At 39.1% G+C, this 27,279-nt stretch overlaps 1 protein-coding gene across 3 annotated transcripts; it reads right to left on the bottom strand.

Moving 5' to 3' along the window:
- Nucleotides 1–1,803: 1,803 nt before the first annotated feature.
- On the bottom strand, nucleotides 1,804–26,716 carry tmco4 (transmembrane and coiled-coil domains 4). 3 transcript variants are annotated; one of them, XM_061736823.1, is made up of 14 exons: nucleotides 26,554–26,716; nucleotides 23,546–23,693; nucleotides 23,226–23,400; nucleotides 21,397–21,424; nucleotides 21,168–21,297; nucleotides 19,819–19,916; nucleotides 15,969–16,112; nucleotides 15,708–15,827; nucleotides 13,714–13,878; nucleotides 10,634–10,770; nucleotides 9,898–9,982; nucleotides 9,695–9,812; nucleotides 8,519–8,636; nucleotides 1,804–2,812 (listed from the first exon to the last, which is right to left on the bottom strand). In XM_061736823.1, exons 1-14 carry the CDS (start codon nucleotides 26,594–26,596, stop codon nucleotides 2,336–2,338), a joined length of 1,986 nt encoding a protein of 661 aa, XP_061592807.1. In that variant the 5' UTR covers nucleotides 26,597–26,716; the 3' UTR covers nucleotides 1,804–2,335. The 3 variants fall into 3 exon arrangements, with proteins under 3 accessions (XP_061592807.1, XP_061592806.1, XP_061592809.1); XM_061736822.1 differs by lacking the exon at nucleotides 26,554–26,716 and adding an exon at nucleotides 25,896–26,168; XM_061736825.1 differs by lacking the exons at nucleotides 1,804–2,812; nucleotides 26,554–26,716 and adding exons at nucleotides 3,166–4,453; nucleotides 25,896–26,168.
- Between the last annotated feature and the right edge of the window lie 563 nt (nucleotides 26,717–27,279).

Below are 27,279 nucleotides of genomic sequence, written 5' to 3'. Positions count from 1 at the left end.
TTTTTATTTGCGTCGTTTTTTTATTTTATTTGCAGCAGGGTTTCTTTATATTTTCAGTGTTTCTTTTATTTGCAGCGGCGTTTCTTTTTGTTTGCAGCGTTTATTTTATTTGCTAAGCGTTTATTTTATTTGCAGCTGTGTTTGTTTCTGTTTGCAGCGTTACTTTTATTTTCAGCAATGGCGGGTCTCGGCCACCGTAGGTGGTCACACTCATAACAAGTCATGATTTACGAGTAAGGAGGCTTAAAATAATTTGGAAAAAAAAGAAAAATATATACCGTATTTTCTGGACTATAAGCCGCTACTTTTTTCATAGGTTTTGAACCATGCGGCTTATACAAAGATGCAGCTATTCTGTATATTTTTCTTCCACCGCTCGGGGCGCTCTAACCGGAATTAGAATCAAAACTAAGGCCCCGTTTACACGGAGCAAAAACGGTGGTTTTTCATGCGTTTTGGCCATTCATTTACACGAAAACGAAGCTCAAAGTCACCAAAAACGATCATTTCTGAAAACTCTGGCCAAAGTGGAGATTTGCAGAAACTCCAACAGAGAGAAACGGACATTTAGGCTTCAGAACGTCACATTATGGGACAGAAACGTCACCACACTGCAAACACTAAAAATCTTAACAAGAAAATTTGTCTTATTTCTAGTTAAAATGTTTCATTTTTAGTCAAATCTCATTACACTTAAAACAAGACTCATCACTGGAAGAAAGTGAAAATTGACTTGAAACAGGTGAAAATTGTCAAATAAGTTATTTTTCTGGTGATGACTCTTGTTTTAAGTGTAATGAGATTTTTTGACTAAAAATAAGATATTTTAACTAGAAATAAGACAAATATTCCTGGTAAGATTTTGAGTTTTTGCATTGCAGCGTCATAAGTGCGACCTGTGTTTACAATTAGTTTGGCCACCGTCAATATTTTCTTGTATTTTAACTGTTTTATATTCTAACGTCACACTTAAAAGTAACTCTACTTCTCTTTCACTCCAAACCAAAGTCTCTCGTTCATCTTGGAAGTAACTGGAAGTTACTCGTGTCATTTGTTGATGTTTTTTTCCAGGATTCTGATTGGCTAGCATGACTTTATCTTCTCGTTACACTGCCCCCTGTAGGTTTGGATGCTCATAGCACCTTAACAGCTATTTATGCAGGTTCCTGGAAATGATGGTATTTTTCAAAACGTAGAGGGGGAAAATATCCGTTTTTGTAAATACCCGGCTATGTGGAAACGTGGCCTAAGACAAAATAAATGCAAAGAAGAATACGCTACTTCTTCTTTAGCAGATAGAAGTAGGTAGAAGCAGATTTCAAACAGATAAAAAAATACCGGTGATTTTCTCTTGGTTCTGTCCCGTTTTAATCAGCAAAGTTGCTGCCGTGTTAAAAGACACTGTTAGGAAAGATCTATTTAGGTACAAACATGTACATCATTTACAGTTCAAAATCCTTCTGTACATGTAGTAAATATCTAATCTAACAACATCAATATCTGCGGCTTGCATATCTTTTTTTTTTTTAATAGAGCGGATGCGGCTTGTATTTCTTTTTTTAAATTATTTTTTTTTAATAGAGCAGATGTGGCTTGTAAATCTTTTTTTATTATTTTTTTTTAAAATAGAGCGGATGCGGCTTATAGTCCAGAAAATACGGTGTATATATATATATATATATATATATATATATATATATATATATATATATATATATATAAATAAATAAAATTTAAAAATGTAAAAACACAACTGAGCAAGCTCACAGTGGCTCTTATTTAGCTGTTTAGGAAAAAAAAGAAGACAAAAAAAACAATTTTCTTCACTATTCATATATATTTTCAGTACCAGAATTCCATCTAACTGTCCAGTAAACGGTCGATCACATTTTTATACGCACAACAGATGAAGAACAGATGATTTGGCCGTGCTGCCTCCAGCCATATGGAAATCAAACCACTGTGATGATTCCATAGCAACCAAGCTAAGGGATAAAAATAAATCCACTATTTCATCTACACTACTTAGTCCTGACAGCCACAAATATTACAAATAACACATCTCAGCAAGCTTAGAAAAATAAATTACTACATTTTCAGTTGGTATAAAAAAAACATCTTCTGAAAAATCTAAATTATTATTAATTTAATACTTTAGTACACCTAAAAAAAGCTACAGAACAAAACGGTTGGCTCAAGAGCTTTTCTCTTGGAGCAACCGCACCGATGCTTGTGCAGTCTCGTCATCATTTTCAGATTCAAGTTAATATTTTCCTTCAATAAAAAAACATCCAGTTTGTCAGTCCTGAAAGAATCTGTACAAGTTTGGCAGCTTTTACTGGTTTGATTGCTCTGTGGTCCAGTGGGCTTCATCCCAGCTCCACGACACGTCCGCCTCCTCCACGTCCTCACACCGGACGTCCGCTTCCCAGACTATGACATTACTGGTGGATTTGTCCTCAGAATTAACTGAAACATCGTTCTGGACTGAGATCTGACCGTCTGTTTCCGTCTCAGTTAACGAGTCCAGCAGGTCTGAAATATCAGGAATGTCCCACCCGTCACCCATCTCCTCCCCGTCTCCGCTTTCGTGTGTACAAGTCTCCGCCTTCTCCTCCGCCGGGCTTTGTGTCGAGCCCGCTTGTTGCTCCTCGGTGGTTTGGTCCGCCGTCTCCGGCGTCTCCGCCGTCTCCTTGGTAGCCGTTACAGACTCAGGCAGGGCCAGGAAAGCACCAGGAACTTCTTTGGTGGGAACGCCGACGGCCACCAGGATGGTGTCCATCTGACGCATGTAGTCCAAGTGACCTTTCACCTGAAAAACAGGGATGTGATTGTATCATTCACCATTTCAAAAACTGCTCATATTTCTGTTTATATTTTGGTCTTGGTTTTTAATTAAATTTGTATTATTGTGTAAAAGTGAGTAAATATTATTCAAGGTATCGTTTTTTTTTTTTTTTTTACCAGGTACAGTATATATTGTATGCTGCTTACGTTTTACCTAACATCTTTTTACTGTTCTTTTTTAAATGTTTAGTAAATAGTGAAATCTCTACCTGGGGTCCGTTTCATAAAGCAGGTTCAACAAACTCTGAGTCTAATCCTGAACTCTTAGTTCATCTACTCTGAGATCGGAAACTCTGAGTTTTCGGTTCCAGAACAGTGTTGTGCGTCTCGGGTAGCTTGGCTGTCCAGTTATCGAAGGCTAATGATAATTCTATTAAAGAATTATTAATAATTAATAAAGTGGACTATTTATCAATTTGAATTATCAAAATGATAATCATTCTCGGGGCACCACCCCCGATGCCTTACTCCGGGGGAAATTTGATAACTACACAGCAGAAAATCAGTCTCATTATGATTTGAATTATCCTGCAGAACAGCAAATCTTACTATATCTTACAGAATAACAGTGAAGGCGTGATGTCCGAACACTAGGCTCTGCTTAAACAAATCAATTTGTGACCAAATCTTGCATGAAATAACAACCACTCATAACGAAATCAATCAGAGTTTATTTACATACGGGTATCAAAAGGGATGTAAATAAATACCCGAATAAATCTGATGGCACACGACATTATTATAAAACCATTAACTAACAAGAAAAACAACAATCAATAAAATGAAACATAAACGTTAAATGCATGGAATGAAGAAGAAAAGAAATCAAGCAATAATAACGAAGATACAGAACATCTACAGTTCAAACGGGGCTCCTGTGGTCTTTTAAAGATGGACGCGCCCTCTTGGCCACGTGCAATTAGAACGGATGGTGATCCCGGTGTTAAACCGTGATCAACTGCAGAAAACAGCGCTTTAAAACATGAATGACTAGCAGAAAGTAGTGACTACAAATTAATGAAAACAGTCCTTATAATGATGGTGGTGTAATCTCAGCTCTGAACACAGATTTAGCTCTGTAACACTCCCAGTTAAACTCATACACCCAGGTCTCACAATCTCACACACAGTTCTGAACACTCTTAAATCCTACTGATCACTGCTACGCGGGCTCACGTCTCCTCTGGGATCCGGAATCGGGTGCCTGCGGGTTTGTCGACTGGGTTCGCGGTCCTGCTGGGGTTTCGCAGTCAGGCTATCGCGTCCCGTCCCTTCCCCTGAAACGGATTAGACAGCGGCGGGGCCGCCTCGTGCCGGGCCGTGGTTCCGGACCAAAACGGAGGCTCACACGCATTCCTAGGCGCGGCGGGGGGACCGGTCTCTCCGCCGTGCTTCCCTCTCTGCGCCGGTCGCCGACGCGCGGCCGTCCGGGCCCCGGGAGAGCTCACGCCGGGCGAGACGCCAGCCGTCCGTCACCGATCCCTGCGCCGGTTCGCAGACAGGGGCTCGGAGCGGGGAGGGGGGTTCAGTCTGAGCACTCAATCGCAGCTGTGTCCCGATCTGGTTGCCGGGAGCGCGTGGGCGTCGGAAGCTCGGATCTGCAGAACTTAAAGAGGAACAGAGTTTAGTGAGAAATCGGAGCCTCCCGGGGGACCGCGGCTTCAATGGCCGGACCCCGCAGGGCCCGGTCCGGTGCGGGCCTCCTGCCTCCCCCCAGCCCGGGGGGAGAGAGAGGAGATGGGATGCTTTGGCCTGGCCAAAGATCCAGCGCCGATGAGATGAAGTTGAGAAGAGAGAAGAGGAGGAGCAGCGGCAGGGGTTTTGATCCTACGCGCGCTGCGGTGACGTCATCGGTGCCTCGTTTGTGATTGGATGCGCGCCGCTTGTGGGCGCCGCCCCATCCCGCAAGGCATGCTGGGGGGTTGCTGGTAGGTTTTGTGTCTGTCCAGGCCTGGTTTTAGGGCTCCGCTGCGTCCCGACCCCTGCTTAGGTGTCATAAAACCCCAAGGAAGTCTGTTTTCCCTGGCAGAAACCCTGCTGGGTCCTTGTTTTGATCTCCGGCCATGCAGTGGGGGTCGTAAACGGACTATCTCGACCCAGGCCGAGATAACCAGGAGTTAGCAGCAGGGGGTCGCAGGACTTCAGGAAGAAGGGGCAAAGTCTGGTTTTACAGGTCCTCATAATCACAAAAATATACATTTATAAAAGTCCACATGATCACTGGGTGCGGCCCAACAACAGCGGATTTGAGGTAATTTACTCAACTCTAAGTAGTTTTACCTGGAGTTACGCGCGTGCGCTACAACTATCAAAAGCCAGCATTAATGGAGCCCTGAAACAACGATTCACCATGGCAACCAGCGACAACAAAAGAGCGATATACTTTTTCTTTTTTTTTTTTAAACTTTATTTAACATTTATCCGCATACTTCATGCCGTGTCCTTTTTCACCCGAATGGAATTAGAGATTTTTTATGCGCGAATACGGCGAATTTGATATTGAATATAATATAAAATTAATTTAACAGATCTCTACATCATTCACCTGCAATCCTGTGGAACCCCTTGATGGCTTGGACAGGTTTATGCAGGCTTGCCACCCGTCCCTTGAAATACGGAATTGTTCCGTAATTGGGAATTAAAAGTTGCGTTCCGTATTGAACCAATACAGACACATATTATGCTCTTATTTATTTACGTAATAATATACAGGTGGAGGTCGGAAAATTTGAATATATTGCAAAACTTCATTCGTAGTAAATTAAAGTGAAACATATATTATTTCCCACTACATTCAAAGTGAGATATTTCAAGCCTTTATTTGTTATAATTTTGATGATTATGGCTCACAGTTTATGAAAACCCCAAATAAAAAATCTCAAAAAATTAGAAAATATATTATGAAATCATTAAACAATTCAATCATCAAAATTATAACAAATAAAGGATTAACATATATTGCTTTGCCTGTAATGAGACTATGTACTGTAATGTATATGTATTACGTGGTCTGATAACCATCTCCCGACGAATATTTAATTCTCTGCGCATTAATTCTGCACCTTCATCAATTGTGTCTTCATCAAAAGGACATGCCATGTTCGTGACAATGGACTTCTAATATATATACTGACTCTGTTTTTAATGACAGACGGCAGAACTTTGCCAAAACTCGCCTGCTGACTGAATGAATGAGGAAATCAAATGTGCGTGCGGCTCTGAAAGAGGCGGAGACGCAGAGAAACTCCAGGTTTCACGATATAAACCTGGTCCCAACCAGGTTACCATGGTAACCAGGTTAGGTTCAGAGAGTCTGTTACTACGGTAACTGACCAGGTTAGGTTCAGAGAGTCTGTTACTACGGTAACTGACCAGGTTAGTTTCAGAGCGTCTGTTACTACGGTAACTGACCAGGTTAGGTTCAGAGAGTCTGTTACTACGGTAACTGACCAGGTTAGGTTCAGAGTGTCTGTTACTACGGTAACTGACCAGGTTAGGTTCAGAGAGTCTGTTACTACGGTAACTGACCAGGTTAGGTTCAGAGCGTCTGTTACTACGGTAACTGACCGAGAGCTTAAGTTACCTCTCTTTGTGAAACAGGCTAGAGTTACTCCTCTTTCTCCGTTTGAGTTACTTCCCTTTGTGAAACGGAAAACTCAGAGTTTCCCTCATTTCAGGGTTAACAGAGTCAGAGTTTTCACTAAACCTGCTTTGTGAAACGGACCCCTGGTTTAACCAGAAAACTACGATAACTACTGACTGACTAAATGAGCGGTCACGTTGTCATAAAAAGGCACAGCTGTGAACTAAAACAAACCAGCCGGGGCTTTTCTTTCTGGCGACTTTTAATTTTATATTTAAAAAAATAAATAAATAAAAAAAAAAACATTACTATGCCTTTCAAAATCTGATTCAACAAGTGACTAGTGCTGCCCCACAAACACTATACCTCATTGTGACATGTTCGGTTCTCATGAATGTACGCCTTTTTTCTGGGCAGTTTGTTCGGTTATAAGACTTAAACTCAGACCAAATAGCGCTACTTGCACAATATCAACGGCTGAACAAAAGCACTGAGCTGCAGTGTACAGGACTGTCTCAGAAAATTAGAATATTGTGATAAAATTCTTTATTTTCTGTAATGCAATTAAAAAAACAAAAATGTCCTACATTCTGGATTCATTACAAATCAACTGAAATATTGCAAGCCTTTTATTATTTTAATATTGCTGATTATGGTTTACAGTTTAAGATTAATATTTCCAGAATATTCAAATTTTTTGAGATAGGATATTTGAGTTTTCTTAAGCTGTAAGCCATGATCAGCAATATTAAAATAATAAAAGGCTTGCAATATTTCAGTTGATTTGTAATGAATCCAGAATGTATGACATTTTTGTTTTTTTAATTGCATTACAGAAAATCACAATATTCAAATTTTCTGAGACAGTCCTGTATACCAGGAAGTTTACGCGTCTAAAACCTTTAAAAAATGAGTTTCATTGAATATAGTTTATGGGGATTACTTTGCAAACTTCCCCAGGTCACATTGAAGGGGAATTCTTAAAATTAAATTCTTCAGTTTTGATAGAGAATGGAACATGCCATTTCTGCTAAATACTAATCAAACTATAAAATATTTTAAGTATTTATGTACAGGATTTACTTTGGTTCGTCTGTATCTGGTCTGGTGTGGTAACATCTAATGGAGAAGTGGAAAATTGCAACCAACTAAACTCGTGTAGGAGAAAAAAAATATGGTAGCTAGGAAAAATAAGTAAATAAAAAGTTTAGTCTGTTCTGGGTGTAAGGAAAAATGTGTTATTTGAAAGACACATTTCTCCATATCCCTACTTTTAGTTTTATTTTAATGTGCCCTCAAACTGATGTCATGATTATTGGGTTAGTATTAGTACATAAGTACTCTTGTGGCGTCAACATCTTCAAAAGTGAACATTTTCATGATTTAAATTATTTCCAGTGTTGTTTTTACGAGTTTAGTAATGCTAGTGTTTGGTTTTTCAGCTGGTCAGAAAGTTAGCATCAAAAGCCAGAACAGTTTTATTAAATGTTAAATTACAGTAAAAATACTAACATATACTTGCTCTTAATAACACTTAACATGGAAAAGATTTCAGTACAAAAACTGTTGTTTGAATATTTTGTTAACTTTATGGTATTTGTTTCTTCCTCCCCCTTTTTTTTTTAGTTTTAACGGCATCAAATTACAGATTAATATTTTTAATATAGAAAAGTTGGTCATTGAATACAATAAAAACAATTTACTTTGTACTTATATTTGTTAAATAATTTATTTTACTTATTCAATTACTAATAAAAATTGAATTATTTGGATGTTTTATTTCTTTCTGGTCCAATATTAGTCCAATTAAAATGTAATTCAATACAATTATGATTATTATAGGAACTGGTTTCATCCAGCTGATCATAACTTTTCTGAATCTCCTTAATCAGTTGTCAAAAATTGATCAAGGACCAAACTCCAATCAAGCAAAGCTAGTGTCATATTGATCTCAAGCAGCAAAGTCTGATTTATTTATTTATTTTCCAGAAAAGTGAAAACCATAAATGTCACACGACCTTCAGCTGATTCACCCAGTGCACATCAGTTTACTCCCTAATCCAGATTTAAACATAAACTCTGACTCACCACAGATGAGAGATCCACATTGATTATGCGTTGATCCTGGATGTTGATTGGCTGCAGCCCGGCGACGGAGAGCTGAGCGGCCGAGCTGCGGTACAAGAACCCCAGGAGCCAGTCTCCCCTGACCCGTGGATTCAGTTCAGAAACTCATTTCATTCATGCAAATCTGGAAGGTGTAATACTAGTTTACAAAGTAAAGACTAGGGATGGGCGATATGGACTAAAAAATGTATCACGATAATTTCTGGCATTTATCCCGATAACATTAAAAAAAATACCAATTCAACTCCACCTTTAACTATAAATCTATCACCACATTCAGTCTTTGGAGCCAAAACACTGCTCTAAAAGATACTAAATGCTACTAAACTACAGCAATTAAATTGGATTGATAAAAGATCCGCCTTCCGCCATGTTTGTTAGACAAAAACGTATCAACAGGAATTTATCCTTCCTTCTTTCTTTCTTTCTGGCTCATTTCTATTTCTTTCTTGTTTTCTTGTTTTCTTTCTTTCTTTCTTTCTTTCTTTCTTTCTTTCTTTCTTTCTTTCTTTCTTTCTTTCTTTCTTTCTTTCTTTCTTTCTTTCTTTCTTTCTTTCTTTCTTTCTTTCTTTCTTTCTTTCTTTCTTTCTTTCTTTCTTTCTTTCTGGCTCATTTCCTTCCTTCCTTCCGCTCTCTCCTTCCTTCCTTCCTTCCTTCCTTCCTTCCTTCCTTCCTTCCTTCCTTCCTTCCTTCCTTCCTTCCTTCCTTCCTTCCTTCCTTCCTTCCTTCCTTCTTTTTCCCTTCCTTCTTTCCTCCTGCTCTCTCCTTCCTTCTTCCCATCTTCTTTTCTCCCTTCCTTCCTTCCTTCCTTCCTTCCTTCCTTCCTTCCTTCCTTCCTTCCTTCCTTCCTTCCTTCCTTCCTTCCTTCCTTCCTTCCTTCCTTCCTTCCTTCCTTCCTTCCTTCCTTCCTTCCTTCCTTCCTTCCTTCCTTCCTTCCTTCCTTCCTTCCTTCCTTCACGTACGTTGTGCGTTGATTTAACACAGAACCATAAATCAGTTTTACACAAAAACGTCATCAACGGGAATTTATTGTTTTTACCGTGAGAAACAAATTCTTACCGTGAGAAATTTTTTGGACGGTATTTCGTGAACGGTAAAATATCGCCCATTCCTAGTAAAGACAGTAAAGTACTTTACCTGCAGTATCCATTCACTATTTTTCCAGCGACTACCGTGGCCACCCTCTCCCAGGCCTTCTCAGAGCCGTCGACCGGCGCTCCCAGCAGAACCACGTCCTGCACGACTCCTTCACTTCCTGAGGGCCCAAAACAGCACAGATTAAACTACATTTAAAACATCCCCTCTTCATAAATGAGGTGTATTTGAAGGTGATGACGCACCTTGATCGCTGGCGAGCTCCTGCAGACAGTAGTAGATCACTCGGGCCCCGAGACTGAAACCTATGAGGCTGACGGGCCGTTTCCCCTGCAAATACACGCAGAAACTTACTGCAAAGAGCTAAATTAACCCCTCCGACATTTCACTGTTTAAGTTTTGTTTAATTATTCTGGCTTTAAATTGAAAAGAGCTAAAAAAAAAATAATACAGGACTGTCTCAGAAAATTAGAATATTGTGATAAAGTTCTTTATTTTCTGTAATGCAATTTAAAAAAACAAAAATGTCATACATTCTGGATTCATTACAAATCAACTGAAATATTGCAAGCCTTTTATTATTTTAATATTGCTGATCATGTCTTACAGCTTAATAAAACTCAAATATCCTATCTCAAAAAATGTGAATATTCTGGGAATCTTAATCTTAAACTGTAAGCCATAATCAGCAATATTAAAATAATAAAAGGCTCGCAATATTTCAGTTGATTTGTAATGAATCCAGAATGTATGACATTTTTGTTTTTTTTTTAATTGCATTACAGAAAATAAAGAACTTTATCACAATATTCTAATTTTCTGAGAGAGTCCTGTAATAAAAGGAACAGCCTTTAATGCAGTACAGGCACCACGGCTAAACGCACACGGCCATCAGAGATAACCTTCATCTCTTCCCCCACTTCCTGTTTATCTCTAATGCAGCTAAGAAATGACTCCCGTCCGTGTTAACAGAGCAAATACCTGCTGCCTGCTTCTCAAAACCTGCGCCAGGTGTTTCCCCACCTCCGCCGAGCGATTCAGACACACGCACCAGGGGTGGTCGATGACGCTGGCCGCTGCCAGCAGCGACGCGGGCCACGTCAGAGCCGTCACGATGCCTGAAACACAACACAACATACAGGGTTGTGGTTATACAAGACGGTGAAATGTTTATTTAGCACAGCAACCCAAAATGTTGAAAGAGCCATATTGGACCAAAAACACAAAAAACAAATATGTCTGGAGCCGCAAAAATATAATATAATAATAATATAATATAAGCCTTAGAATGAAGGCAACACATGCTGCATGTTTCTATATTAGTTATAACTGGGGGAAGATTTTTTTTTTCATTATGCACTTCTAGAAAAAAGTGGAAATGTTGAGAAAAAAGTCGAAATGTCAAGATTAATGTTGAAGTACAATCTTGATAAAAAAGTCCAAATGTCGAGAAAAAAGTCAAAATGTCGAGAAAAAAGTTGAAATATCGAAATTAATGTTGAAGTACAATCTTGATAAAAAAAGTCGAAATGTCGAGAAAAAAGTCAAAATGGCGAGAAAAAAGTCAAAATTTCGAGAAAAAAGTTGAAATATCGAAATTAATGTTGAAGTACAATCTTGATAAAAAAGTCGAAATGTCGAGAAAAAAGTCAAAATGGCGAGAAAAAAGTCAAAATTTTGAGAAAAAAGTCGAAATATCGAGATTAATGTTGAAGTACAATCTCGAGAAAAAAGTCGAAATGTTGAGAAAAAAGTCAAAATTTCGAGAAAAAAATCAAAATGTCGAGATTAAAAAGGAAAGGAAAAAGGAAGAAAAAAAGGAAAAATAGAAGAAAGAAAAAAAAAAGGAAAAAAAGAAGAAAAAACAGAAAAAAAAGGTCAAACGTTTTTGAAAAAACTCCAGGAGCCACTAGGGCGGCGCTAAAGAGCCGCATGCGGCTCTAGAGCCGCGGGTTGCCGACCCCTGATTTAGCAGAATGACCGGTCCAAAGCAACTCTTCACAAAGGGCCAGTCCCAATCCCCCCCCTCGTCCTACTTTTCAGTCCTACCCCTAAATTTTGCGCGTTCCCGTGAGGGTAGTGTTGTCCCAATTCCTCTTTGCATGTAGGGCTAGTGGACATAACGAGGGTTAGTGAGTATGAATCTAGCCTTAAAAGTTAGGGATTTCAGATACCTGACTCGCTGACCGAGGGCTAGAGAAATTTCCCAGAATGCTTTACGTCATCATTTGCAGACTGAATCAAACAAAAAAACATGGCGGACATTTCTCATTTTTTAGTGAATAAAATCAATATTTTGAGTTAGTTTCTGCATAAAAATGCGTTTTGATTACATTTGTAGCGAGAAATATATATTTTACTTTTATAATATTCACTCAGTGAATTGTTATGAATCTTTATTTCGGCTTGTACACACTTTTTTGCAGAACAAGATGAAAAGGTAAAAAAAACAAAAACATTTCTTTTGCCGAAAAGGTGTAGGCAGAAGCCGTAGCTTATAGGGCCTACCCTTTTTTCTTATGATAAGCATAAATATGAGACATTAACTTTACTCCATGGAAACAAACAATATATAAAGAAGACAAAAATAAGTAAGACAAAATATAAAATTGACGTTTCACATTCTAGAATGTTTTAGATAATATACTTTATAATTATACTGTTTTATATTTATTTACAGTATTTTCTTTAAACATTTCCTTTAACTTGAAGATAGAACTACACATTTTTAGGTTGTTATTACAACTATTCCATATTTCTCTAGCCTTAATTGATGTCCATCTCTTTTAAATATTAGTTCTTGCTGTCGTCATCTCAAACATGAGTTTCTTTTCACAAAAGAAACCCGCTGAATGTACATAATCACTCGCTTGCTCGTTTTCTCAGATCTCGCCAGAATAAAGGCTGATTTATGGTTCCGCGTTACTCCAACGCAGAGCCTACGGCGTAGGCTCTGCGTTGGAGTAACGCGGAACCATAAATCGTCGGCGGCTCTTCTCATCCCCGAACACATCGGAGCAAATTTCTTAACAGGCATTATTTGGATAAACTGAGCCCAGGTTGGGGATCTTAACGGTTACTTTTACGTCTGAAAAAATATTAAAACTTAATAAAGTGGCATATTAACAGCGCTACAGCTGAAATTAAAACAGCTTTTAGCTCTGGGCTTCCTGATATGGTGTGACGTTTGTGCAAACGTAACTACACAGTCGCTTACGTACCCGAACGTAAACCACGCAGTGACGTAGCAAGTGGTGTCCCAATCCCTAGGGAACATTACAAGGGCCCTAACCCTTGTGGCTTCATTTTGATGGCTAGTGGTAGAAAGTAGGGGGCAGAGGTGTCAAGTAACAAAGTACAAATACTACAAATTTTGGTTATCTATACTTCACTGGAGTAATTATTTTTCAGACGACTTTTTACTTTTACTCCTTACATTTTCACGCAATTACCTGTACTTTTTACTCCTTACATTTTAAAAACAGCCTCGTTACTCTATTTCATTTCGGCCTTTAAATAAAAACTATCCAGTTAAATTGCTCCATCCGGATAGAGTGAATTTGGTTGTGGTTGTTTCAGATGTTCTTGTCCAGTTTTGTTCTTACATCCGTTCCCTCAGATTCCTGCAACTAAACTTGGATGTACATTCCAATAAAGGTTAGGATAAATGATAACATGAACATGAAGTTTGACTTTCTGCACCATTACAATACTTATAGGCAACTAGTCATCATATCTGCTGCTCTCTGAAACACATGTTAATGCTCAATAGTACACATATATGGTTCTTTAATATATTTGCATTATACTAAGATACATTCATTTTCAAAGGCTTTTTCCCCCCTTACATTACTTTTACTTTTATACTTTAAGTAGTTTTGAAACCAGTACTTTTATACTTTTACTTGAGTAAAAAACTTGAGTTGACACTTCTACAGGAGTATTTTTAAACTCCAGTATCTATACTTCTACCTGAGTAATGAATGTGAATACTGAAGACACCTCTGGTAGGGGGTGTATTGGGATTGGCCCAGTCTTCTTCATGCACAGCTAGCTCGTACCTGAGAGGACGGTGTACTTCAGGGCCTCCTGGGCCACCATGCTGACCAGCCCGTCCAGCAGAGACGTCATGGCCGAGCCCAGATCCCTGAGGAAGCGCGACTCCCACACCAGGCAGTACTGCTCGCCGCACTCGCCCAGGCTGCACCACGGGGCCTGGAACGAGCCTGGAACGCAGAGCGGCGTTTTAACGCTGGGAAACATCTGAGCCGCACTTGAAGGATGAGTGTTTTTGCATCTATTGTGTCTGAAGGGGCCACTGAGCTCCCATGTGAGTATGTTTCAGTGGGGAAAGTGAAATCCATTGTTTTATGTAAAAGCAGGACTTCAAGTGTGTTCTTTTAGTGAAGCAGATACTCTTATAGTTTTCAAGCACTCTGTGCAAAGCTGAACTCAGCTTTACCTCATACTTATTTTTTGTCAAATATATATGTTGTGTTTTTTTTCAATAACTCCCACGGTTCACTGGAGAAAACCATGGAAACTATGAATCCCAATAAGATTCCTGATTCACTTGTTCAACTGTTTGGTGGATTAAAACAGAGCAATTCACTCTGAGACAGCTTCCTTCTGGTTTCTAGAGTTTCCAAATCTAGAGCGGGAAATATCGGGCTCCTCTCTTAGGATTATAACTTATATTTTTCCTCATGCTCATAGCTGAGTTAGGCCTGAGAGCCTTGAACCCTTTAGCATCCCTTTAGCAATGCTGCTAGAGTCTCAGACTGCTGGGAGACCTCCCATGATGCACTGGGCTCCTTCTCACCCTGGTGTCTTTAGTCTTCTTACATGTATACATCATTGTGATTATTGTAATTACCGTATTTTCTGGACTATAAGCCGCACCTGCATATAAGCTGCATCAACTCTATTTAAAAAAAAAAAAAAAAAGATATGCAAGCCGCAAATATTTCTGTTGTTAGATTAGATATTTACGTTTACTGGACAGTTAGATGGTATTCTGGTACTGAAAATATATATGAATAGTGAAGAAAATTGTTTTTTTTTTCTTTTCTTTCATAAACACAGCTAAATAAGAGCCACTGTGAGCTTGCTCAGTTGTGTTTTCACATTTTTAAATTATATATATATATGTATTTTCTGGACTATAAGCCACATCTGCTCTATTTAAAAAAAAAATAATAATAAAAAAAGATATACAAGCTGCATCCGCTCTATTTAAAAAGATATGCAAGCCGCAGATATTTATGTTGTTAGATTAGATATTTACTACATGTACAGAAGGATTTTACTGTAAATGATGTACATGTTTGTACCTAAATAGATCTTTCCTAACAGTGTCTTTTAACACGGCAGCAACTTTGCTGATTAAAACGGGACAGAACCAAGAGAAAATAACCGCTATTTATTCATCTATTTATCTGTTTGAAATCTGCTTCTACCTACTTCTATCTGCTAAAGAAGAAGTAGCGTATTCTTCTGTGCATTTATTTTGTCTTAGTTTTAATTCTAATTCCGGTTAGAGTGCCCCGAGCGGTGGAAGAAAAATCTACAGAATAGCTGCACCTTTGTATAAGCTGCACGGTTGAAAATGATGAAAAAAGTAGCGGCTTATAGTCCAGAAAATATGGTAATAGTTTTCCGTTATTGTGTCTCCGAGGCAGATATTGGGGTTTCCTTCCCGTCATCTCAGGTCTCTAACTGGCCCAGGCAGATGGTTTTTCATCCAGTTATCTTTTTTATTTTAGTTTCCACTGTCGCCTCGTGCTTGCTCAGGATGGATAGGCTGCACTGAAGTGAAGGTTCGATTCAATCTGCTGGATTTCTTAACTACTGGTGGGCTGTTATTATCAATTAATCATGAGTTTTGAATCTGGACTCCAATGGAATAAATTAGCTTATAACTGAAAAACAAGGAGCTGGACTGAACTGGATTGTCGTTGAGACTGTATTTAAACTGTTTACATGTAAACTGTGCTGAAATGACCTCTGGCAGGTTGTATATCTCTTATTGTGTCAGCAATATACTTATACTTACTGTATTTACCGCTGCAGAGCCAACCTGTGACCGCGATAGTCAGGTGAAGATGCTTCCCAGAGTTCAGTGGGAGGAATTCAAACTCCTCTATTGCCCCTACGCACTTATTCATCTTATATCCTGCAGGGCCAAAGCAAATAACAGCGTTGAAAGACAAGAAAAAAACCCTGCACATGTAGAATAAAACATCTATTCATCAAGTTCAGTCGACATTCTGGAGATGACAAGCTCCTTCCACACGTTATCATTGGGTGCTCGTACCGGTCAGTCCGGCTCCTGCCGCTCCGAACAGAGAGGCCATTATGGCGATGCCGGCGGCCGATCCCAGCGCCGCGGCCCCTCCGGCCCCCAGCACGGCCCCGGCTCCCGCTGCCACTAGAGGAGCAGCCAGTCCACCCGTTACACCTGCCGGGACGAGGAGAAGAAACCCTCACTGGATGAAGAAATCAGCCAGCACTACGGGCAGAAATATGAGCTAGGGATGGGCGGTATGGACTAAAAAATGTATCACGATCATTTCTGGCATTTACCCCGATAACGATAAAAATTACGATAAAAAAATACCAATTCAACTCCATCTTTGTAACTATAAATCTGTCTCGCTCTCAGATCCACCATGTTTGTTACACAAAAACGTATCAACGGGAATTTATCCTTCTTTCTTTCTTTCTTTCTTTCTTTCTTTCTTTCTTTCAGGCTCATTTCCTTCCTTCCTTCCTTCCTTCCTTCCTTCCTTCCTTCCTTCCTTCCTCCTTTCCTTGTTTTCTCCCTTCCTTCTCCCCCTTCCTTCCTTCCTTCCTTCCTTCTCCCCTTTCCTTCCTTCCTTCCTTCCTTCCTTCCTTCCTTCCTTCCTTCCTTCCTTCCTTCCTTCCTTCCTTCCTTCCTTCCTTCCTTCCTTCCTTCCTTCCTTCCTTCCTTCCTTTTCCATTCCTTCCTCTTTTCTCCCTTCCTTCCTCCTTTCCTTGTTTTCTCCCTTCCTTCTCCCCTTTCCTTCTTTCCTTCTCCCCTTTCCTTCCTTCCTTCCTTCCTTCCTTCCTTCCTTCTTTTCTCCCTTCCTTCCTCCTTTCCTTGTTTTCTCCCTTCCTTCTCCCCCTTCCTTCCTTCCTTCTCCCCTTCCTTCCTTCCTTCCTTCCTTCCTTCCTTCCTTCCTTCCTTCCTTCCTTCCTTCCTTCCTTCCTTCCTTCCTTCCTTCCTTCCTTCCTTCCTTTTCCATTCCTTCCTCTTTTCTCCCTTCCTTCCTCCTTTCCTTGTTTTCTAACTTCCTTCTCCCCCTTCCTTCCTTCCTTCCTTCCTTCCTTCCTTCCTTCCTTCCTTCCTTCCTTCCTTCCTTCCTTCCTTCCTTCCTTCCTTCCTTCCTTCCTTCCTTCCTTCCTTCCTTCCTTCCTTCCTTCCTTCCTTCCTTCCTTCCTTCCTTCCTTCCTTCCTTCCTTCCTTCCTTCCTTCACGTACGTTGTGTGTGGATTTAACACAGAACCATAAATCAGTTTTACACAAAAACGTCATCAACAGGAATTTATCGTTTTTACCGTGAGATACAAATTCTTACCGTGAGGAATTTTTTTGACGGTTTATCGTGAACGGTAAAATATCACCCATTCCTAGTATGTGCCACTAGAAACTGAATTTGAATAATTTATATTTGAATTGCTCAACTTGAATAATTGCATTAAAAAACTGAATCTGAATCACATAATTTGAATTTGTATTGTTTAATTTGAATCATTGCATTGAAAAACTGAATCTACATTCAGTTCTCACAATTCAAATTCAGTTCTTACAATTCAATTTCAATTCTACTGTGCCAGACATCCGGGTCTTCCGCAGGAAGAGCAATCGAGTGCAGATACATAGAACTCCTTTCACTTAGCCTACTATAACCTCTATTTTCTTTCAACGATATAAACGACCAATGGGAGCTGATATTTCAAAACCTATTGTGTTTTCTCCATTCTGTGTAAAAAGTGTAGATGTATATCTTGCCGTTTTGTAGAATTTGAATTGTGAGAACTGAATGTAGATTCAGTTTTTCAATGCAATGATTCAAATTAAAATTTTGTGATTCAGATTCAGTTTTTTAATGCAATTATTCAAGTTGAGCAATTCAAATTCAAATATAAATTATTCAAATTCAGTTTCTAGTGGCACATATTTCTGCCCATACAGCACAACCATCTGCACAGGAGAAACGGAGCAGAGAGGCCAGACGGGCAGATAAAGAGGACAGATAGTGAATGTGCTGATAGAAGGATGCAGGAGATGGAGCTGCCAGGCAGGAGAAAAAAGAAGAACAAAGAGAAGGTTTGTGGATGTGATGAAAGAGGAGAGTTGGCTGGTGAGACACAGCAAGAGGCAAAACACAGAATTAAGTAGGCAGAGTTAGAGGCTGATGCCGTTAACGCAGAGCTCTAGGTTCACGTCATTAAAAACTAAGTTACATAGAGAAACGCAGGGATCTGCTCTGGGGCTGGAGAAGAAGAAGAAGAAGAAGATCCATCTTTGGATACGAAAAAGAAAAAGATGGGGAGAATTGCGGAAAAATAAATATGTTGTAAACTCAAATTAGAGTCTTCTGTATCTGGAATGAATGTATTCTTGAGTCTATAAGGTAACAATAATATAGTAATAAGATAACCTTGTTTGAATTGTAAAATAGGTTCTGCTAAATACAATCTTTGACTAAAACGAGACTAAAATGCTCAGACTTTTAGTCGACTGAAACTTGACACGACTAAAAGGAGAATGAACGTGACTTAGGCCCTGTCCCAATACTCCCACTACCCCTACTTTTCAGCCCTACCCCTAAATTTTGCGCGTTCCCGTGAGGGTAGTGGTGTCCCAATTCCTCTTTTCACCTAGTGGTAGTGGCTTAAACGAGGGTAGTGGCTATGAATCTGTCCCTACGGATCGAGGGTTTTCAGATGCTCACTAGCTGGCCTAGGGCCAGAAAAAATTCCCAGAATGCTTTTCGTCGTCATTTGCGGACTGAATAAAAAAAAAAAACATGGCAGACATTTCTTATTTTTTAGTGAATAAAATCAATATTTTGAGTTAGTTTCTGCATAAAAATGCATTTTGATTACATTTCTAGCGAGAAATATATATTTTACTTTCATAATATTCACTCAGTGAATGTACATAATCACTCGTTTGCCCGTTGTTGCGAAGTCTTTTTCAAACCTCGCCAGAATAAAGGCTGATTTATGGTTCTGCGTTACACCAACGCAGAGCCTATGGCGTAGGTTACGCAGCAACGCGCGCGGTACGCCGTACCCTACGCCGTAGGCTCTGCGTCGATTTAACGCGGAACCATAAATCAGCTCCGGAGCCGGCAGGCGGTTTTGATCCCGAAATTTTCTGAGCAAATTTCTTAACAGGCGTAGCTGCAACTGTTAGATTTCATCTATGAAACCAACATTTATTTTCCTAAATGATTTATTTCAGCCAGCGGTAATTCTCCACAGAGCTGCAGGTTTCTCCTCCGGGACGACGGCGCAGGTTGAGCCGGCCGTGAGCTGCTGCTCCCCGAGCCGGCGGCTCTTCTACGAAAACATCAGATAAAATTTCTTAACAGGGGTTATTTGGATAAACTGAGCCCAGGTTGGGGATCTTAACGGTTACTTTTACGCCTGAAAAAATATTAAAACTTAATACAGTGGCATATTAACAGCGCTACAGCGGAAATTAAAACAGCTTTTGCCTCTCAGCTTCCTGATATGGTGTGACGTTTGTGCAAACGTAACTACGCAGTCGCTTACGTACCCGAACGTGACCACGCAGTGACGTAGCAAGTGAAATTTAGTGGTGGTGCTGAAAGTGGGTAGTGGGAGTATTGGGACAGGGCCCTGGGAAGATTTCAAGTGCCCTAAAATCTGTGGCTTCTTTTTTAGGGGTAGTGGTAGAAAGTAGGGGGTGTATTGGGATTGGCCTTAAAACTAATACAAACTAAAATGATAGCTTGATCCAAAGACTGGATTAAAACTAAAATTGAAACAGGCCGACAAAAACAACACTAGAGTTTAGACGGATATAAGATCCGCTATGGGAAAACCACACGGCCCATGTTTTCACAAGTGAAAGTCGACATTTCAAATGTCCAGACGGTAATAATCACCAATCACGGTCCCTCCGCCCACTGTGGCCAGTCCAATTAGCAGGTAACGTCGTAACTTTCGCCCTCTTTCTCTCCTCCGGCGCCTGGAAGACTCCTCTCTGGTGGAGATGGAGTAAGACAGATCAGCTAAGTAAGTAAAAAAACAACTAAACTTTACTTTACCATTAAATTGTGTTAGATGACTCCCGTAAAACGTATAGAGCAGGGGTGTCAAACTCATTTTGCTTGGCGGGTCGGATTTGACCAATTTTTTTCTCGCGGGCCGCACGCTCAAAATAACAAAAACTGTGCGAAAATGTTTTTTTACTAATTCTTTTTTTTTTTACTATTGTTATCTAATCCAATATTAGTTTAGTTAATTTTAAAGGAAATGTGCACTTTGTTTACACTCTAATTATGTAAAATATTTCTTCAGGATCTTTTCTTGAAATTTCTTGTTTTTTTTTTCAAATTATGTAAGATACTTTTATATCATTCTACAAAGATAAACAGAAACAAGTATGTTTTTTTTATATTTAGCTTTTTTATAGGAAATTTAATTAAAAGCAAAATCTTTCTTATGACATCCGAGAGTGTTTTTTTGTGATTTAGAGATTTTTCCAGTACAATTAAGTGTATTTATTTTTAAAAATTGTATATATATATATATATATATATATATATATATATATATATATATATATATATATGTTGGATATTTATGCCAGTGTGCCAAAAAGTCAGCACTTCTTTTTTAACTGTTTTACTTTGTCACTATCCTCGTATTCAAAACTGAAATTCTCCGAATAAATATCTTCTATCATCTTTTTTAGCAGTGATATTTTTCCTGCGAAAATATATAATAGTAGTCAGTTAATAAAAATAAACGACCGTCTACAAAGAAATAAAATCGGCAAATGCATTCTAGAAAACTAAAAAAATTTAGAAAACTGCTCTATTTGTGGAATAACGATGGATTTGTAGAAGAAATATATTATCGGATATGCTGCAATTCATGGCAATTATTTATGCCTTCCTTTTTAGTAAATTAACATTTCGTTTTTTTGCGTTGGAAACTTCTCGCGGGCCGCATGAAAATCTCTCTCGGGCCACATGCGGGCCGCGGGCCGCACATTTCACACCCCTGTTATAGAGTGACAAATTGAAGACTTAAGGGTTTGTGTTAACACCACACAGCTATCTCAAAGATTAAAGATGTGTCTGCAGAGTGCAATCTTAGGTACAAAACATGCTGCATTTGGCAAAATCTGACAATAAATTGAGATTTAAAGTTTACAAAACTTCTTAGCGAGTACTGTAAGTTCCCCGCCATGGCATTCATGCATCGTGCATCCTTCCACTCGGCTTACTCGCTCTCCTCTCCCGCCTCCCTCAGCCTCTCTCCCAGCGTCTCCTCGAACTCCTCCAGCTGCTGCGGGGGAACTCGGAGCAGACAGCCCACGTGGCGGATGAGGACCCTGGACCTGGCGTCGTACTGGCCTGGGCACGGGCGGGACAGAGCAGCACAGTTTCAAGAGTCACGGGCGGTCGGGAATATGCACCAACTTTCAGAGTCGCTCATTGCTGAAGGAACCTCACCGTCTTTCACCGAGAACGTCACCAGATCCTGGAAGTAAAAGGAAAAGTGCTTGTTGGCACAGGTGTGCAAAGACATCAATATTAGTGGTGGGCAAAAATATCGATCCTACCTAAGTGACAGTCCTGGGCATTGCCACTCTCTACCAACCCTGCACTGAGCTCAGGTTTTATTTCACGTTTTATTTCATTTTATAATTTATTTTTTATATAACACAATTGCCTGTCCTTAAAAAATGAAAAATAATGGACAGAGGTTTATTTATTTATGGATTTATGTCTATACTGACTGACCTCACTGTCCTTGGTTTTAGTACCATCTTTCTTGTGTTTATTATCATTTGCCACATAATTAAAGCAACCTCATACTAAATTTAATGTTAATTTCATATGATGTAAATAATATGAAAAACATATACAAATAAGTTGTAACTTTAGCTTGTATAGTTATAATAAAACATTGTTTTGACTCAGTTTGTCCCATGAATTGTCACTATAATCTGATGAACGTGCAACTCGGATTATAAGATCCATCACTATCATCTGATGTACATATATACAACTTGGATTTTAAGATGTGTAATGCATTTTTAAATTTTTCGGTGAACTATGTAGAATATAATAATCGGGATATCGCATAATCGGGATATCGCAATTTGTATCGTATCGTGGCTCAAGTATCGTGATGCGTATCGTATCGTGAGGTCCTTCCCAATACCCACCCCTAATCAATATGACAGATTTTTCAATTACTGAGGACCAAGAATATATATAAATATACAAAAAAAGGCTAGTTGTTTGTTAGTGAAAGTAGGATTATAAAATGAAGTTATGTGGATGTACATCTGCTTTTATTATAGATTTCTCAACAAAAACAGAACCAAGCAAAAAGAAAGATTATGAAAAAAAACATCTTCAGCTGGAGGACTTGGGTGTCATTATCGATGATCATTTAAATTGGAAACAACATATTGATACTGTATGCATGAAATCTATGAAGATGCTTGGTATTTTGAGAAAAGTTTGTCCTTTTGTTCTTCCTTCCTCTCATTTAACTCTCTATTACAGTTTAATCTTCCCTCATCTTAATTACTGCAACATTGTTTGGGCTTTGACACATTCAACATATATTAATCAATTATTGATAATAATTCAAAAAAGGTTTCTCAGAATTATATCACATGCAAACAGATATGAGCCATCTGCTCCCCTTTTCATTAAATATTCATTATTATCCGTCAATAAAATTAACATTTTTCAAACATGTTCATTTATGTTCAAATTTAAAAATTATATACAAGATATTCCTTCTTCTTTTCATAATTTATTTTGTGTTAATTCCGATATTCATTCTTATGCTACAAGGCACAAAGATGATTTTAATTTACCGTTTTGTAGAACATTAAACATCAATCTTTCACCATTTGTGGAATTCACTCAATAAATCTCTTAAATCATCACCATCGTTGCCAATATTCAAAAAACATTTAAAGAACTTTCTTATTGTTTCATCTTTGTAGTGTTTATTATTTAATCTGAGTTACATTTTCTTTTGTGTTTTATTACTCCCCTTGTGTAGCTTTTGTTTTGTTTTTTATTCATATATGTAAAGGATTCTATAGAAACCACCAGGCTTCTTCCTTTCCTTGCATGTTATTTCAATGTTTTTACATTTATTGTTCAATTTGTCTTATATTGCTAAATAAATAAACTAAAGGACTTCATCTTTCAGTATGTTTTTATATCAAAAACATTCAGCATAGTTTTTAACCCATTTCCTCTTAAATCTGCTGTTAAAACTCTTTCCCACACAGAGCGTACGTGTCAGACACCTGTATGATTGGAGTTGATCCTGCAACCAGCAGTGGATCCGCCTGTAAGGTGGACAGAAAGGTGTCCGAGCCCTCGAAGCCGAGGCCTGACAAGAACGCGCCCATCACTGGCATCACCGACTCGTCCAGGTCCAGCCAGCCCACCAAACCCCGCAGGTACTGCTCCCTGAAGGCACTGAGAAACAGGGAAATACAAACCGTGACCACACTGTGGACGTGCAATCAGACTGTCATGACATCCCTAAATTTCCTTCGTGATCAATAAAGTATCCATCTATTTATTTATCTATATATCTATTATCTGTTGCATATTTGCGTACTTATTTTCAGATCCAGTGAATAACTGCCCCAGAGAAACCCCACACAGGGCTGCAAAGGCAAAGCGGCTCTGCTCGGCCAGCTGCCTGCTGGTTATCTTGTCTGGACGGTGACCGGGGGCATCTCGTTCTGGTTCTGCCCCGCCGGGGTCTGTGGAGATAAAGGCACAGAGATTAATGATTAATGAAAGGACTAGAATTAGACACATCATAATGAAAATATGCCACTACGAGCTGGAAACCAATTTCCCTCCTGCAGCATCACAGTTCAGTGTCGCCTCATAATGAATTAAGGTCTGATTAATCGTCATTTAAATAACGCTTGGTAGATAACCTTTCACATCCAATTCATCACAACCTCTAAGGTTATTATTTATGATAGATAACTGCAAAATTGCATTCAGCGCTTCAATATTAAACTGAGTTTTGACTATATATTATTTCATTTTTTTTCAAACCTAATCAGAGAGAAATGCTTAAAAGAAACTGGGTTAAAGTCTAACTTTGTGTTTCTCATCAACTCTCTAATGAGCTGGCCTGAATAAAGGACACCAAAGCTGTTCAAATGTGACCGACATAGTTTGTTTCACGTTTTTTTGTAGCTTTTTTTGTCTGATTAAATGTCAATATGACCAGAGGTGTCAAGTAACGAAGTACAAATACTCTGTTACCTTATTTAAGTAGAAATTTTGGTTATCTATACTTCACTGGAGTAATTATTTTTCAGACGACTTTTTACTTTTACTCCTTACTAGGGGTGGGCAAAAATATTGATACGGCAATATATCGCGATACATAGTCTCCCGATACGATATTGATATTCAATGTATGTATCGCAATATATTGCCGTATCAATATTTTTGCCCACCCCTAGCTGCACTTTATTTTGTGATTTCAGTGTGGGTGAGACACTGCATTTTATTTTGAGTATTTTGTATCTAAGAATAATGCACACACTGCACTTTTCATTGTGTTTCAGTGTGTTTTTTCATGCAAATATGTTGCATAATTAAAATGGAAAGTTTGAATTACATTGTTTTGACTCAGTCTGTCCAATGCATTATCACTATCATCTGATGTACATGTATACAACTTGGATTTTAAGATGTGTAATGCATTTTTAAATTTTTCGGTGAACTATGTAGAATATCGCGATATATCGCATAATCGGGATATCGCAATTTGTATCGTATCGTGGCTCAAGTATCGTGATGCGTATCGTATCGTGAGGTCCTTCCCAATACCCACCCCTACTCCTTACATTTTCATGCAATTATCTGTACTTTTTACTCCTTACATTTTAAAAACAGCCTCGTTACTCTATTTCATTTCGGCCTTTAAAAAAAAAACTATCCAGTTAAATTGCTCCATCCGGATAGAGTGAATTTGGTTGTGGTTGTTTCAGATGTTCTTGTCCAGTTTTGTTCTTACATCCGTTCCCTCAGATTCCTGCAACTAAACTTGGATGTACATTCCAATAAAGGTTAGGATAAATGATAACATGAACATGAAGTTTGACTTTTTGCACCATTACAATACTTATAGGCAACTAGTCATCATATCTCCTGCTCTCTGAAACACATGTTAGTGCTCAATAGTACACATATATGCTTCTTTAATATATTTGCATTATACTAAGATGCATTCATTTTCAATGGCTTTTGTCCTTAATGGCTTTTTTCCCCCTTACATTACTTTTACTTTTATACTTTAAGTAGTTTTGAAACCAGTACTTTTATACTTTTACTTGAGTAAAAAACTTGAGTTGATACTTCAACTTCTACAGGAGTATTTTTAAACTCTAGTATCTATACTTCTACCTGAGTAATCAATGTGAATTCTTTTGACACCTCTGAGAATATGACTTGATAAATCGACGCAGGGTACGGCGTAAGGTACGCGGCTACGCGCACCGTACGTTGCGCGTAGCCGCGTACCCTACGCCGTAGGCTCTGCGTCGGTGTAACGCGGAACCATACATCAGCCTTAAGCAGCAACACAGCTGGCTGCTGCAGCTCTGCTCAGGCGCGCAGGAAGACGTTTTTGCCAGGGGGTGCGGGGTGCGGGGGTTCTCCCTTAAGAAATCACTTGCCCCTCCCCTGCATGAAGAACAGCTGACAGTGCGCACAAGCTTTACCAAAACATAGCGAACCAACCATCTACAGTAAAAAAGCAACATGACTATAATTATTATCATAGTCACATAGGCGGCGGGTGACAGAAAATATTTGGTGAAGCAATAGGGAGGAATCCTCGCGCCCGCGCCGTGCGCGGGCGCGCGAAAATTTTGAAGTTTTTTTTCACCCAAAACAGTTGCATAACAATGATTTGAGCATAATTTGACCAATATTACCGGCAGTGCAGTCTCCTCCTCCTCCCGGGTCATCGCTACTCATATGGCCGGCTGCACCATCAGGTGAGCCGGTGTTAGACACTGGGCGGGTCGCTGACGCGGTGGCTGCAGGTGCAGTCGCTCTCCTCCGACTCACTGTCACATTGGCAGCAGCTTCGGCAATGTTTTGTGTCTGTTTCTCTTTTGGTTTAAAAAATGAACGTATATCCATCTTGGTCTTGACTTGGAGCTTTGTGTTGTGTTTTGAAAGGAGCGCTGCTGGCTGTGCATTTGTAATTGGCGGACAAAAATGCGGATGTTTAAAAACATTTGCGGTTCTGATCACCTGAGCGGTCCGCAGACCAGGGGGGTGTGACTGACTACTTTTACTTTTACTTTTTTTAATTAAAATTACCCCTATATTCAGCCTTCATCTCAAATGTGGCTTACAATGTTGTGGAACAGAAACAGCAACCACAAATATTTATATATTTATAATCTTTTATTGTCATTTCAATTTTTCCAGGGGGTGCTGCAGCCCCTGCCGCACCCCCACTTCCGGCGCCTATGGCTCTGCTTCCGCTTTTAAACCAGCTACCGGTTCAGTGTGACTTATACGCACATGGCCAGGTTATTTAACCTCCAAGGTGAAGAAATAAATGCTGAAATCCAACTGTACCTGGCTGTGAACCGGCGTCATTGTCGCTTTGTTTTTCCTCCATAGTTGTAGATGTCACAACTCTGCAGGACTGAACTTTTGGTGCGTTCAAGTCCTCTTCTCCAGCTCCGACATTACAACACTACAATATACAACCGTTTCCAAAAAATAAAAAAAGTGTAATACGTACTATTCTTTAAGCTACCCGGGCGACAAAATGATCTCTACATAATTTTTCCTTTGTTAAATAGAAATCCGCAGGAGCATTTCGTACTATTTTGATCAAATTAAAGAAATTTAGCCTACAGTAAAATGGCAACACGTCGTATATTATTAATTTACCAGAAATATTAACTTAACAGAAAACTTTTTGAGTATATACCTGACCGAGCCAAACAGTATTATAGTTAATTTTTATTATTTATCTTTGTACATCAACTTTAAAACTCTATTAGTAATAGTTAAAGTAAGAAGTGTTCTATTTACTACTGTTTGAATGCGTCATTAGTTCACGGGATTAACGTGACGTAACTTCCACGTACTGAGAAAGTAGCAGACGTTGCTTTCTTTTGGATCACGTGGTTTGGGTTGAGTTTTATTTCTTTTTATTTATCTCAAATAAAAAATGGGACATATTAAAGCATGAAATAACACTTACTATCAACAGTCACTAAAAACGTGCCAGAGGTTACACTGCTTCACACAAAGAGGAGGGGCCCAACTGTAGCCACCCATGTGCAATAAACC

This window comes from Cololabis saira, chromosome 12, assembly GCF_033807715.1.
Source record: "Cololabis saira isolate AMF1-May2022 chromosome 12, fColSai1.1, whole genome shotgun sequence".
NCBI lineage: Eukaryota > Metazoa > Chordata > Actinopteri > Beloniformes > Belonidae > Cololabis > Cololabis saira.
The sequence above is the reverse complement of the archived record's forward strand: the minus strand, read 5'-3'. Positions and strand labels throughout refer to the sequence as shown.

Coding starts and splice junctions, on each gene's coding strand:
- tmco4 (XM_061736822.1), bottom strand. CDS start 26,106: ATGGATATACGTTCATTTTTTAAACCAAAAGAGAAACAGACACAAAAC. Junction 16,113..19,818: donor GGGCGGAGGGACCGTGATTG/GTGATTATTACC, acceptor TCGTCCCGGCAG/GTGTAACGGGTGGACTGGCT. Junction 9,813..9,897: donor GGAGCTCGCCAGCGATCAAG/GTGCGTCATCAC, acceptor TTGGGCCCTCAG/GAAGTGAAGGAGTCGTGCAG.